General features: G+C 43.8%; 1 protein-coding gene across 1 annotated transcript in view; it reads right to left on the reverse strand.

Annotated features, from left to right (window-relative positions):
* Positions 1-12,128, reverse strand: part of LMNB1 (lamin B1) — a 51,669-nt gene extending 39,541 nt beyond the window's left edge. The window contains exon 1 of the mRNA XM_052642693.1: positions 11,770-12,128. Coding sequence (XP_052498653.1) covers positions 11,770-12,128 — 359 coding nt within the window. The remainder of the gene's footprint in view (positions 1-11,769) is intronic.
* Between the last annotated feature and the right edge of the window lie 1,255 nt (positions 12,129-13,383).

Genomic DNA, 13,383 nt, shown 5'->3' on the forward strand with positions numbered 1-13,383 from the left:
CTTTCCCTCTGAACTCTACTCTTGATATTCTGACTCTACTGGGAAAAGTCACATATAAATCAATACAACCTCCAATTATAATTACACCATTTCCCTATTTACCAGTCACATAAGAGCAAATTGGTGCTCCAGGAGCATTTGCAGCAGAACACCATTCATTAATACTTTATATACCAAAAACTGACCTAAAGCTAATCTCAACTAAAACATAATGTATGACTATTAGGAGGAAAAGAGGAAGAAGAATTTGTATTATGAAGAATAGAATGAAAAAACTCAATTCTTCATCTTCCATAAATGGGACTGAATAAAAAACTTGATGTTTGGAGGGGAGGGAGCAAAGCCAAGTACGGTATAAGCTGAAGCCACAGAGTCACTCAGGAGCCAGCTCATGAAGGGAAGAACATTTAGGTAAAATGACCATTATGTCCAAGTCTGTGTAGGGCAATTTCCACTGGCACCAGTTGTCCCAGCATAATTATCAATAGCTCTCTCTTTCACACACACAAAGCAGTATCCCTGTTTGGATACTAAATTATATGGTCAATCTATTAGGTGATACTGAGGAGTTTACTCTTTACTCTAGAAGCCACAGTCCTGGAAGCTACTTAAAAGTGTCTTAGACAAAGGCAGGGAAACAATAACATTTTTTAGTGCAGAATCTTAGAGGGATAAGTGTTCTGGTACCCTATCCAATGTTTTGCTACATAAATATCAAGTAAAAATCTACTTTAAATCGACCTGTAAGAACATCTTCCTTTCACATCAAACACCCTTTGTGACCTACATGTTTATTCCCATTTCTTCCTTGATAATGGTCAGTGGCCTTTGACTAGCATTAGATGCTCCTCACAGTCAACAATATGCTCCCATGAACAAAAGTCAATGGATAGATACTTTTTAGGCCTTATCAAACCAGCACTGCACTAACATTCCTTTGTAAACCTTTGTAAATCACTCCAATTTCCCTAACCTCGCACACTCAGTACCTCTTCAGCCCACCTCTGCCCTTTCCCACTTCCTACCTCAGTTCAGCAGCCATGACCCCACGTGCTCATACTAGCGTTTCTACCTCTACTCTTTTTTCCTCCACGCAAAAGCCAGACTGATCATGTCAGTCTTCTGCCTGCAATTCTTGAGGCTCTTCATTACCTAAAATTAAACCCTCCCTCTCCTCGTTTTTATGTACATCTATACAGCTCGAGTTTGCCCTTCTACAGTTTTCCATTTAGAAGTCAATTCCACTTACGTCTCAACATTCAGCTCGGATTTCCCCGCCTCCCCCAGTTCTCCTCAGCAGCAGCTTTACAAGCTCCTACTCTGCCCGGCGTGGTTGGCAGCCCCATCCCCCAGAGCATGAAGAGGATACTGCTATCACGGCACTGCTTACACTGTATTAGCTGCGCCTATGTGCTCAGTTGCTAAGTCGTGTCCGACTCTTTTGTGACCCCATGGACTGTGGCCCACCAGGCTCCTCTGTCCATGGGATTTCCCAGGCAAGAATACTGGAGTGCGTTGCCATTTCCTCCTCCAGGGGATCTTTCCCACCCAGGGATCTAACCTGTGTCTCCTGCATTCGCAGGCACATTCTTTACCACTGAGCCACCAGGGAAGCCTGGATATGTATTAGCATACCGCCTTAGTATTTCAAACAGCTGCCTCAGTTACTTCACCAGTTTCCTCACCCTTTGAGCAAGGTCATCGTAAGGCTTGAAAGACAGTATCTGTAAAGCATCTAGCCCAGTATCTGGCAAACACAACAGTCACAAAATAACATCAGCTCTTTCTGTCCTGCATCTTGCACACGCCTTCTAAGCTCTCTAGGTCTCAGTTTCTGAACCCACAAAGTGGGCTGGACAGATCAGATGATCCAAGCCTCCTCCAAGCAGCAAAAGTGCTGTAACTCTATAAAGGCAACAAATGCAAATGCAGTGAAGGCAAAATTTCATTTTAAGGGACCAAGTAAACATGCTCGCTAGGGACAGTCTCCCTTTCACTCAGGTCTACAGCAAAGACATCAGCAAAAACCTAAGACTGTGACCCAAATGTGAATCTTTACTCCTTTATGCTTGCAACACGACCGTAACAATAAAGATGATCAAGAACTAAAGGAATCCCCTTCAGGAAACTAAAAATAAATTATCTGAAACAAGAAAAGTACACCCATTTACTGCCAGCGGAATCAAAAATTGGCAACATTGTCACTACTTGATGCAGTGGTTAACATTTAACCAAAAAATTAGTTAACATTTAACCATTTTTAGGTTAACCAGGAGGAAATAAAATCTTACACTGTCAGCAAGAGAGAAGATGATCATGGCCCTCGATGACCTCTCAGAAATTAGGGAGATATAGCCACGGGAAAACCTACATCTTTGGTCGCAGTAAACTAATCCTACCCTAAAGGCTGTTGATGTATCTTTAAAATGATGATACAGCACATGTACTGACATGTAAAGAAGTTCACAAAGCAGCGTAGCATGAAAGAAGGTTACGCATCAATATTTATCACGAACCCATTTTTGTTAACTATATGGATATAAACAGGAAAACTTCCTAACTCTTACTTATGGAACTAAGGGTGATTTTTATTTTCTTCTTTGTGTTTATCTCTATTTTCCATAAAGTACATATAATTTTTGTGTAGCTATATATATTTATATATATATTTTTAATTCCCCAACAATAACTGCCAAAGCACAAACCGTTCTATCAGAAAGATATACTTGGGGGGGGGGGGGGGTAGAGAGTTAAAAACTCCGATTAGGAAAACTTGGACCCCAGAAATAACTGGCAACTTCAGTTAAACGGGGTCCTGTCACACAATTGATACTTAGGGCTCATTCTCAGTGTGCAACAAATACATCTTCAGTGATGATGTAAAAGTCTAAAGATACCTAATTCAAAAATACCTGAGGTGACGTCATCTGGACAAATGAAAAGAACAAGCATATGGAGTGTATGGAGGGGAAAAAACACAGAGCACATTTTTATAAAGCTTCATCTTTCATTCTGTGTGTTTACGTCCTTGAATCTGGGTACACCAAGAGAATACCTAGTCCATCCTCCTAGTTTAAATAAACAACTCCAAAAGTTATCTTGCTTTACCAAACATCCTTTGAAAGCATGGGAAGGAAGCATCATGATGGTTTCATTACTTAGGACCTGTCGCCTAGACTTTAATACCAATTCTAGGCAGCAATCTTTCCCATTCTTCCCTTGAAAATTAAAGTGATATTTACCATGAAGTTTTTTTTGTTTTTTTTTTTTTACCATGAAGTTTTATACCTCTCGTATTAAGGCTAGGAGTTACTGGCAACTTGTTTCCACCAGGGCAAAATCAGGACATAAACAGAAGACCAAGTAATACATGAGATCAAGGTTTTTGGAGTTTTTTTTTTTTTCAATTAACTTACTACATACAAAGAAAAGTCCCTAGAGCAGATTAGCATTTATTATTTTAGATTTGAAAACTAGAAAATATGAATATTAAAACAACCTACAGGATTGTTTAGTCTATGCACCTAATTTTATTCTGTGACCAAAATATGTATAAAGTCAACAGAATAAACATATACAGTAAGTCCAATATACAGTAAGTCCCCACCACTCCCTTTTCCCCTGAGGAAAGAAAGAGAAAAATAAATAGCTTATGTGATTTACACTGCATTTCAGTATGCTTCCTAATTTCTTCAAATTGCCAATCCTGCTAAAAACCCACCCATTAATATAAGACAAGTAAATGAAATGCTAGAAAAAGGTCTGAGTTTCTTCATTCTTCCTGAGATTCAGAAAACAACTACTTACATCTTATCCCAATTATTCAGATGAGGAAATGAAGGTTCAAAGAACTGAAGTTACCTGTCCCAAATCACAAAAAGTAAGAAGTACTACTATCTCTCAGGCTAATGAGACACATGATTGACAAGTGTCCCAATTATACTTGTTATTAGCACATCAGCACCTCTACACAATTTTTAATGAAAACACACAAATCCAAATTTTCCAACAGAAGTTTCCTTACTAATGTACTGACAAAGCAAAAGTCAGAGGAAAGTCATTTTCCCGAAGGAATATACTATGTAGGCTTGATCCCCTCAAGCTGAAAACTATCCCACTCAAAATTTGCTTGGGGATGGAAGTAGGAAGCCTACATATCCTCAGATGCATATGCAGCATGAAAAAATACAACCAATATTAAACTTCATTCTGTTTGGAGAAAAGACATTCTTTTCACAAAATTATATTTAAAAAGCATCAACTTTTGAAAAGATATGAAATTCCACTTTAACAAAACATTTGTCCAGTACCTCAAAGATTAATATGAAAAAACACTGGCTTTGTAGCCTAATATCTATAATATATTGAACTAAGTTTCCTGGTACATCCTTTTAAAATTTTTTTAATGAAGAAATGTAAGTTGACTTGCTCAGCATCTCAAACAATCCTACAGCAGCATCCATTGTATTAGTTACATTCCAGTGAAAAAGCTGAGCGCAGAAGAATTGATGCTTTTGAACTGTGGTGTTGGAGAAGACTCTTGAGAGTCCCTTGGACTCTAAGGAGATCCAACCAGTCCATCCTAAAGAAGATGAGCCCTGGGTGCTCATTGGAACGACTGATGTTGAAGCTGAAACTCCAATATTTTGGCCACCTGATGTGAAGAGCTGACTCATTTGAAAAGACCCTGATGTTGGGAAAGACTGAAGGCAGGAGAAGGGGATGACAGAGGATGAGATGGTTAGATGGCATCACCAACTCAAGGGACATGAGTTTGGGTAAACTCCGGGAGTTCGTGATGGACAGGGAGGCCTGGCATGCTGCAGTTCACAGGGTGGCAAAGACTCGGATATGACTGAGTGACTGAACTGAACTGAGCTCCCATTTCCACTTTCCTAATTATTCATAATTCTCAAAAAAGAGAAAATCACTATAGAGTTAATTTTGCATCAAGTTTGAATATCTACTATGAGTCAATCAAATCTGTGTTTGATTATGAATAGAGTACAACTTCTAGAACCTGATAAGCCAAGTGAAGTTACTAAGCAGTCAATTAAAAAACATAAATCATTCCTTTCCTATACATAAGTCCAGAGCTCTAAAGCTTACGTTTTCATTAATTCATTTGGTGACAAAATTTGACCTGAATGGATATGAAGCTATTTTTAGACATTTTTCTCCACTTACTGTGACTATTTATATCTTTCCTTGCAGAAATATCTATTTCACAGAGTGCTACCCCAGACGCCACTTGGGGGTGTCATATACAGTACATGCATATTACCTTCTTACATTTGGAACTGCTTTTAATTCCAAACACATGTGGCCATGTGGGTTTTACATGAAAGACTGTGGACTTAAACCACTGAAGGAAAAAAAAGTATGTATCCATGCAATTAGTTACTAAACAATCATTCAACATTATCTCTTATATTTAGTTTTTCTGCATAATTAGCTAATACTGAAATTCTCAAATCCATTTTTATTTTTTGTTTAAAGTGTTGATTGATGGTATGCATCATCATTTTTTGCAAGTGATCCCCAAAAACCTTCCAGTGAAACATACTAAATAATTAGGCTTGAAGTTCAGTTCAGTAGCTCAGTCGTGTCTTACTCTTTGCAACCCCATGGACTGCAACACGCCAGGCTTCCCTGTCCATCACCAACTCCCGGAGCCTACTCAAACTCATATCCATCATGTCAGTGATACCATCCAACCACCTCATCCTCTTGTCGTTCCCTTCTCCTCCCGCCTTCAGTCTTTCCCAGCATCACAGTCTTCTCCAATGAATCAGTTCATCACATCAGGTGGCCAAAGTATTGGAGTTTCAATTCACTCCTTCCAACGAATATTCAGGACTGACTTCCTTTAAGATTGACTGGTTGAATCTCCTTGCAGTCCAAGGGATTCTTGGAGTGAATCAAAGTAGCTGTATCTTAGATCTGAGATCACCTGCACAGAAACTGTTGTCAAATTCTAACGACAAGCGTCTCCAAGAATTCTTATCTTTGGACTTCCTTGGCAGTCCAGTGGTCAAGACTCCGTGTTTCCACTGCCGGGCACAGGGGTTCATCCCTAGTTAGGGACCCACACACGGAGAGGTGAGGCTAAAACAAAAAATGCTAAAAACCAAAAAGGAACAAAGTAATTTTTGAACCTATAATTCACTTAAGACTTGTTTCCCTAACCTAAATACACCCAAATGATAAGACTAATAATTATAAAGACTTTGACTCCAAATAAGTTAGAGAAAAGTATTCATAAATAAAAGAGCTCAATGGACCCAGATAATAAAACATTACTTATTTGTCATCCTACAAATGTTATAACATTGCTCAAAATTAAATGATTTCCAAGACTTCTATGCATTGATCTCCCCACTATACTCTCGACAAAAAAAGCAGTTAACAACAATAAACCCACAGGATCAAAGTGAACAGAAAGGGCTCATTAGCAAACATTTCAACGAATTTCTAGTAGATGAAATGTAGATAAATGTACCTATCACAGATCATGCACACAAAGGCTACAAGAGAAAGTGAAGCAGAATTAAAATGACAGATTAACCCATGAAACAGCTTTACACCTCACCCTCTAGGGCACCCCTTAACATAAAGGCAGGCTTTCCAACAAGTGGGCCAAGAGTACATTCCACTCTTATATAAAGAAGTCCTAATTTGCTATTTCACTCAGAAAAGTAGGAAGGAGCTACCTAAACAATCCAACATTCATTTTCAAGCATTACCTAGTCCTTCACTTGAAAATGTAGATTACCAAGGATCAGCAATTGACAAAAATTCGTAAGGGGAAAAAAAAAAAAAAAAACCAACCCAAACAAAAGAACAAGTAACCAGGCAAGGAAAAGAGATAATCCAATGAGCAGAAGAGAATTTTAAAAAGAAAACTAAACATTACCCTCAGACAGATTAAAGAAAATAATGCATCCTTAAACAGACACAAGTTGAATAAAGAGAAATATCTATATAAAGATTTCTTGGAATTAAAACTATGACTCTGCTTTTAAAATGTCTCTACCGAGCTAGAGAAAAGCAAGGTGATCTCCCAGAACAAAAAACGATTATGAGAAAACAAGATACCCAAGAGTTCAACATTCTAACAAGAGAGAACTAAGAAAATAGAACTCAAAAAACATATGGAAGAAAGGTCCCAGAGCTAAATAAAGATCAAGCCTTGAAACAGAAAAGATGCATAACAACTACAACGCATAAGAGGATATCTGTATCTAAGTCCTGTCACCATGCAATCCCAGAAAACCAGGAAAGAAAAAAGAAAATCCCAAAGCTTTCAGAGAGAAAAAGAAAATCAAAAGCAATTACCAAAAAAATATGTATATATATTACTGTGACTGGCATTAGATAGACAGTTTCAAAATTCTCCAAGCCAGGCTTCAACAATACGTGAACCGTGAACTTCCAGATGTTCAATCTGGTTTTAGAAAAGGCAGAGGAAAAAGAGATCAAATTGCCAACATCCACTGAATCATTGAAAAAGCAAGAGAGTTCCAGAAAAACATCTACTTCTGCTTTATTGACTATGCCAAAGCCTTTGACTGTGTGGATCACAATCAACTGTGGAAAATTCTTCAAGAGATGGGAATACCAGACCACCTGACCTGCCTCTTGACAAACCTATATGCAGGTCAGGAAGCAACAGTTAGAACTGGATATGGAACAACAGACTGGTTCCAAATAGGAAAAGAAGTACGTCAAGGCTGTATATTGTCACCCTGCTTCTTTAACTTCTATGCAGAGCATATCATGAGAAACGCTGGGCTGGAAGAAGCACAAGCTGGAATCAAGATTCCCAGGAGAAATATCAATAACTTCAGATATGCAGATGATACCACCCTTATGGCAGATAGTGAAGAGGAACTAAAAAGCCTCTTGATGAAAGTGAAAGAGCAGAGTGAAAAAGTTGGCTTAAAGCTCAACTGTTAGCAAATGAAGATTATGGCATCTGGTCCCATCACTTCATGGCAAATAGATGGGGAAACAGTGGAAACAGTGTCAGACTTTATTTTTGGAGGCTCCAAAATCACTGCAGATGGTGATGGCAGCCATGAAATTAAAAGACGCTTACTCCTTGGAAGGAAAGTTATGACCAACCTAGATAACACATGCAAAAGCAGAGACACTACTTTTCCAACAAAGGTTCATCTAGTCAAGGCTATGGTTTTTCCAGTGGTCATGTATGGATGTGAGAGTTGGACTGTGAAGAAAGCTGAGCGCTGAAGAATTTATGCTTTTGAACTGTGGTGTTGGAGAAGACTCTTGAGAGTCCCTTGGACTGCAAGGAGATCCAACCAGTCCATCCTAAAGGAGATCAGCCCTGGGTGTTCTTTGGAAGGAGTGATGCTGAAGTTGAAACTCCAATACTCTGGCCACCTCATGCGAAGATTGACTCATTGGAAAAGACTCTGATGCTGGGAGGGATTGGGGGCAGGAGAAGAAGGGGACGACAGAGGATGAGATGGCTGGATGGCATCACCGACTCCATGGACGTGAGTTTGAGTGAACTCCAGGAGTTGGTGATGGACAGGGAGGCCTGGCGTGCTGCAATTCATGGGGTCGCAAAGAGTCGGACACGAGTGAGCGACTGAACTGAACTGAACTGAACAACAACTGGGTGCTAGAAGTCAACGGGTCAATATGATACCTTCCAAGCTGTGAGGAAAAATTCTGAAAGTGGAATTTTATATACCTAGCCCAACAATCAATCAAGCATGAGACAAAAATTAGTTATTTTCAGACATACAAGACTTGTAAAGTTTAACTCCTGCCATCTTTTCTGAATAAGTAACTTAAAGCTTCTCCCAACAAAATGAAGAAAGGAACCAAGGAATCAAAAATATGTGACGCAGGAGGAAACTAGATCTAAATCAGGTATATTAGTCTGTTAGTTGCACACCATGTCTTAGGAGCAGGGAACTTAGGCAAGCAAGTGGCTTCGCATAATAGATATTATAAATAGATATCTTCAAAACATCTGAAGATATGCTAAAGGAAAATTTTTCTTTAATCAGCAAGAAAGATGGAAGGCTATTTAAGAACAAAAGAAAGTTAAGACTGAAATATCAAAGTAAAATGTGGCATGTTTTGAGGAGTTGATACTTACTAAAAAAGAAAATATATCTCTGACTCTGACAACAGAAATATATGTATAGGCTCTACATATATAAATATACAATAGATATGTATCTATCAAGCAATTTTTCTACCAAATCCCAGCAGACATCTAAAATATTGTTTTCAGTTGTCAAGCCCTCAGACAGGCCTTCCTTAACTACACCATCCCTCACCCTACTTTATTTGTACTCCCCTAGTATCTGTTACCCTAGCATCCTATCACATACACTGATTTCATTGATTCTACTAATAATACACATATTCTTTACTTTCTCATCTTGCTGAAACCAGCATGCATTTTACAATCCATGCAGAGCGTTCTACCACTAGTCAGCCAGGTGGCAGTCTTGTTACTATGTAAAAAAACCTTCCAAGTGGATGCCTTCTGGAAAGATAATAAAAGCACCAAAAATGTTTCAGATTATATGAAACACAGTTCTTACTTGCTGAGTATCTCCCCTATATTAACATAAGGGCAGTAACTTTTTTTTTTTTTTTTTAATCCCTGTATCCTCCACATAAAACAGTGACTGGCACATAACAGATACTTGATCTGTGTCACAGTTAACATCCCTGAAACCAGGATGGGTCCAACAGGATATATCCTACATATTTGGCCCTAAAATTTCTTTTTTCTTAGTGGTACATATGATACTGGTGAATCACATAAGCAATAGCATCCAAGATAAGAAATTCAGCAACAACAAATTTGGAGGAAGAGGGGGACAGCGGTGAGAGTACTGACCCATTTCAAAAGGCGACTCCAAAGCTTGAAACATCCAGGAAACAGAAATACAAGCTTTTTTTTTTTTTTCTTTGCCGAGAGGCAAGCAGGGATATTAGCTATCAGACCATCTCCCATCAAGGATGGAACCCATGTGTGCCCCCTGCATTCTGCCATATTCGTTCAGCAGGATCTTAACCACTGGACTGCCCAGTAAGTCCTAGCTAATTATTTTATTTTGTGGAACTAAATACTCAAAGAAATAAAAACAAAAAGAGCTAAATGTGATTTCTCTCCTGGAAAGAGTCAGGAGACATCATTTATCACTATGAGGCAGTCTATATAGTGTTTTAGTTTTACCAAGTGTACATACTCTTTCTGAACCGTTTTTCAAATATCTAACATCAGGGAAGTTGAAATTCACATATACAAAACCACAGGGACCCAGACAGGGATATTTACATGGATGGAGACAGAAATACTCAGGAGAACACAAAGTAAAAGTCAGAACCAGGTTATCTCCAGAAATTTCAGCTGGCAAGAGGGGACGGAGACCCCCGGAATTCTGGTGACAAACAGCAATACTCTAAAGCATGACGTCAACACTAACTGCCTACTGGTGACAATTATGCCATTATTTTCTGCCTCACAAACGCAAGGTAGGATTGGCGAAGTTCATCTCTGTGCCCTGGACTGATAATTCACACTCTCTTACGAATTAATTACAAGCTTTCCTTCGTTCGATCCCTGGATTGAGAAGATCCCCTGGAGAAGGAAACAGCAACCCACTCCAGTATTCTTGCCCCTGGGAAATCCCATGGACAGAGGAGCCTGACGGGCTACAGTCCACCGGCTCGCAGAAGAGTCCGACACGAGTCAGCGACTAAACAACAACTACAAACTCCCTCACCACAACTCTCCACATTTATACAACCCCCCTTTCACCAGCTCTGGCCTGTCAACACGACAGTTCGGGGCACTGTCCTAGGTCTATCTTACATTTGAAAAATCAAGTGACTATTTCTTGGCGATGCAAAAGTTAGGCGAGAGCACTGTTGCCGGCGGTGGGTGGGGGGGGGGGGGGGGGGGTGGGTTAGGTGGTCCGGCGATCGGAGAGCAGTGGCCATACAGGCAAAAACCCAGCTTGCGAAGTCCTCTGCAAAGCATCCAAGGACCCGCTTCTATCTCCACAGAAAGGACACCTTTCCCCAAAGCGAAGCAGCTTGAAAAACCCAACTTGCCAGGAGGAGACAGTGGCGCGCGGTTCAGACTCCTCCCCTCCCTCCGAGCGCAAGGCAGGCGCAGAACGAGCGCAAAATGTCACAGGGCCAAGACTAAGCGCGCCAAAGCGGGTCCCACCCCCGGGAGACCGGGACGCCAGAGGCAGGTCCCTCCCCTTCCTCTCTCTCGGCCCGCGCAGAGCTCATTCATTCTCCAGGCGGGCAGCGGGATCTTCCCAGACAGCCATTCTTGCACCGCAAACCCAGCAGACGCTTTGTCTCCGGCCTGGCCGGAAACCGGGGCGCGCATTCAAGCGCGCGCCCTGACGCCACCTCCCCGCACCTGGCGCCCGCCGAGTCCCGGGGCGGAAAAGCCTTCTGGATCTTACAGTCCGAAGCCCCAAGCCGGGCGCTCGTCGTTGGCGGGCCCACGCACGCACTTCGCCGGGTCCTACTAGGTATCCAAGATCGGGAAATGTGCATCCCCGTCCCACTATCACTATTGCTTGAGGGTTCTGAGCGACCCCTGCCCAGAATGAAAAACACTAGATTCTTTCTTCTTGGAGACCGAGACCCTGCCCGTTTTGAAGGGCGTGGGCACTCCGGCCCTCGCCTCCCGCCCGAGCAGCACCCCCCGGTCCGTGTGTGAGGTACAGCGGCCGCCAGGCGAGCACTCACTTGAGGAGCAGCTGGTCGTGCTCGGCCTTGAACTTGCCCAGCTCGATCTGCAGCTTCGCGCGCTCGCGGGCCGTGTCGTCGAGGGCGCGTCGCGCGTCGGCCAGCTCGGTCTCGTAGAGCGCCTTGAGGCCGGTGAGCTCGCGGCCGCGCACCTCCTCACGCTCCGTCACCTGCAGCTGCAGCGCGCTGTTCTCCGTTTCCAGGCTGCGCACCTTGTCGATGTACACGGCCAGCCGATCGTTGAGCTCGCGCAGCTCCTCCTTCTCTTGAAGCCGCGACAGCCGCGTGGGGCTCAACGGCGTGGCGGGGCCGCCGGCGCGACTGCCGCTCCGCGGCGGCACGGGGGTCGCTGTCGCCATGGCGATCGGCGGGGAGAACGGAGCGCGGAGGCCGCGGGCAGCGTCGGGACACGGAGGGGGCTGCAGAAGGCGAAGCGGGAAGGAAGGCGCGAACCGGCGACCCGCGCTCGCGGAGAGGCCGCCGTGGGGAGGAAAGACGGAGGACCCGGGGCTGGCGGGAGACGGGTTACAGCACAAAGGGCAAAGGGGGAGGACCGCGAATCAATCAAACGTAAAAGGCCCTTTGTAAAAAAACAGGCACAGACACACGCGCGCGCACACACACACACACGCTCGGGAAATACGGGGCGATGGTGCCCGAAAGGGCCGAGCAGAGTCCGCGCGCCGCCGCCACCGCCGAGTCTCCCGCCCGCAGCACTTTGTTTCCTCTCAGGCGGCGCAGAGCCGCGGGCGGGGGGAGGAGGGCGGAGGGGCGGGCTGGCTGCGAGCCGCGGGGGGCGGAGGTGGCGCGGGCGGCGGCGCCGCGCTCCCTCCCCAAGATGGCCGGCGCGCTCCGGCATCGCCACGTGACCGTCGCTGGCCAATGAGGAGCCCGCAGCTCGGGGGCCGGGCCTGTAAATTCAAAATCGGGCCCTCAGGCAACCGTCGGCTCCGCGCGCCTGGCTGGGCGTGGCTGGGGAAAGGACCGAGGGCGGCAGGGAGGGGCAACGGGGACTGCTCGCGCTGCGGCCCTGGGCCCAGCGCTGGCCGGGCCTTCCCACCACCCCGCGGGGACCCCCTAGCGGGGCAGGGCCAGCGGATGGCGGGAAGAGGCCCAGAGGTTTCCGGGGCGGGTCTGTGCCACCACCCACACCAGGCAGTTCAGGGAAATTCAAAAGTAAACGTTTCTAATAGCCACACACAGAACTCGCAGAGGCTGGGATGACCGCGGGCGTTGTGACCTTATCCCCGCCCCGCGAAGAAGGTTCGGAAAACTGCCTGGAGGCCGGATCGCGGTGGAGTTACGTAATGGGCGCTGGTGACAAGCGTGCGGGTTCCAAGTGCAAACCTGTGCTTTTCTCTCTCAGTGGAAAGCGTATCAGAACACCGTCCCATCAAATTGACACACGTGCGTCTTGACGACAAGATAAAAACCGAAGAAAAATCGGTGTTGACAGGCGGTCCCTGTTCCGTTTTATTTAACAACTTAGGGCCTTATAAAATCAAAACCTCACATGTGATATGATTAACACATTACTAAGTATTTAACACAAGCTGTTCATGCTCGTGCTTCAGTAAAATCAATGCATCGAAAACTAAACTTGTGAAAATGTAA

This window comes from Budorcas taxicolor, chromosome 7 (assembly GCF_023091745.1).
Source record: "Budorcas taxicolor isolate Tak-1 chromosome 7, Takin1.1, whole genome shotgun sequence".
In the NCBI taxonomy this organism is placed as follows: Eukaryota; Metazoa; Chordata; class Mammalia; order Artiodactyla; family Bovidae; genus Budorcas; species Budorcas taxicolor.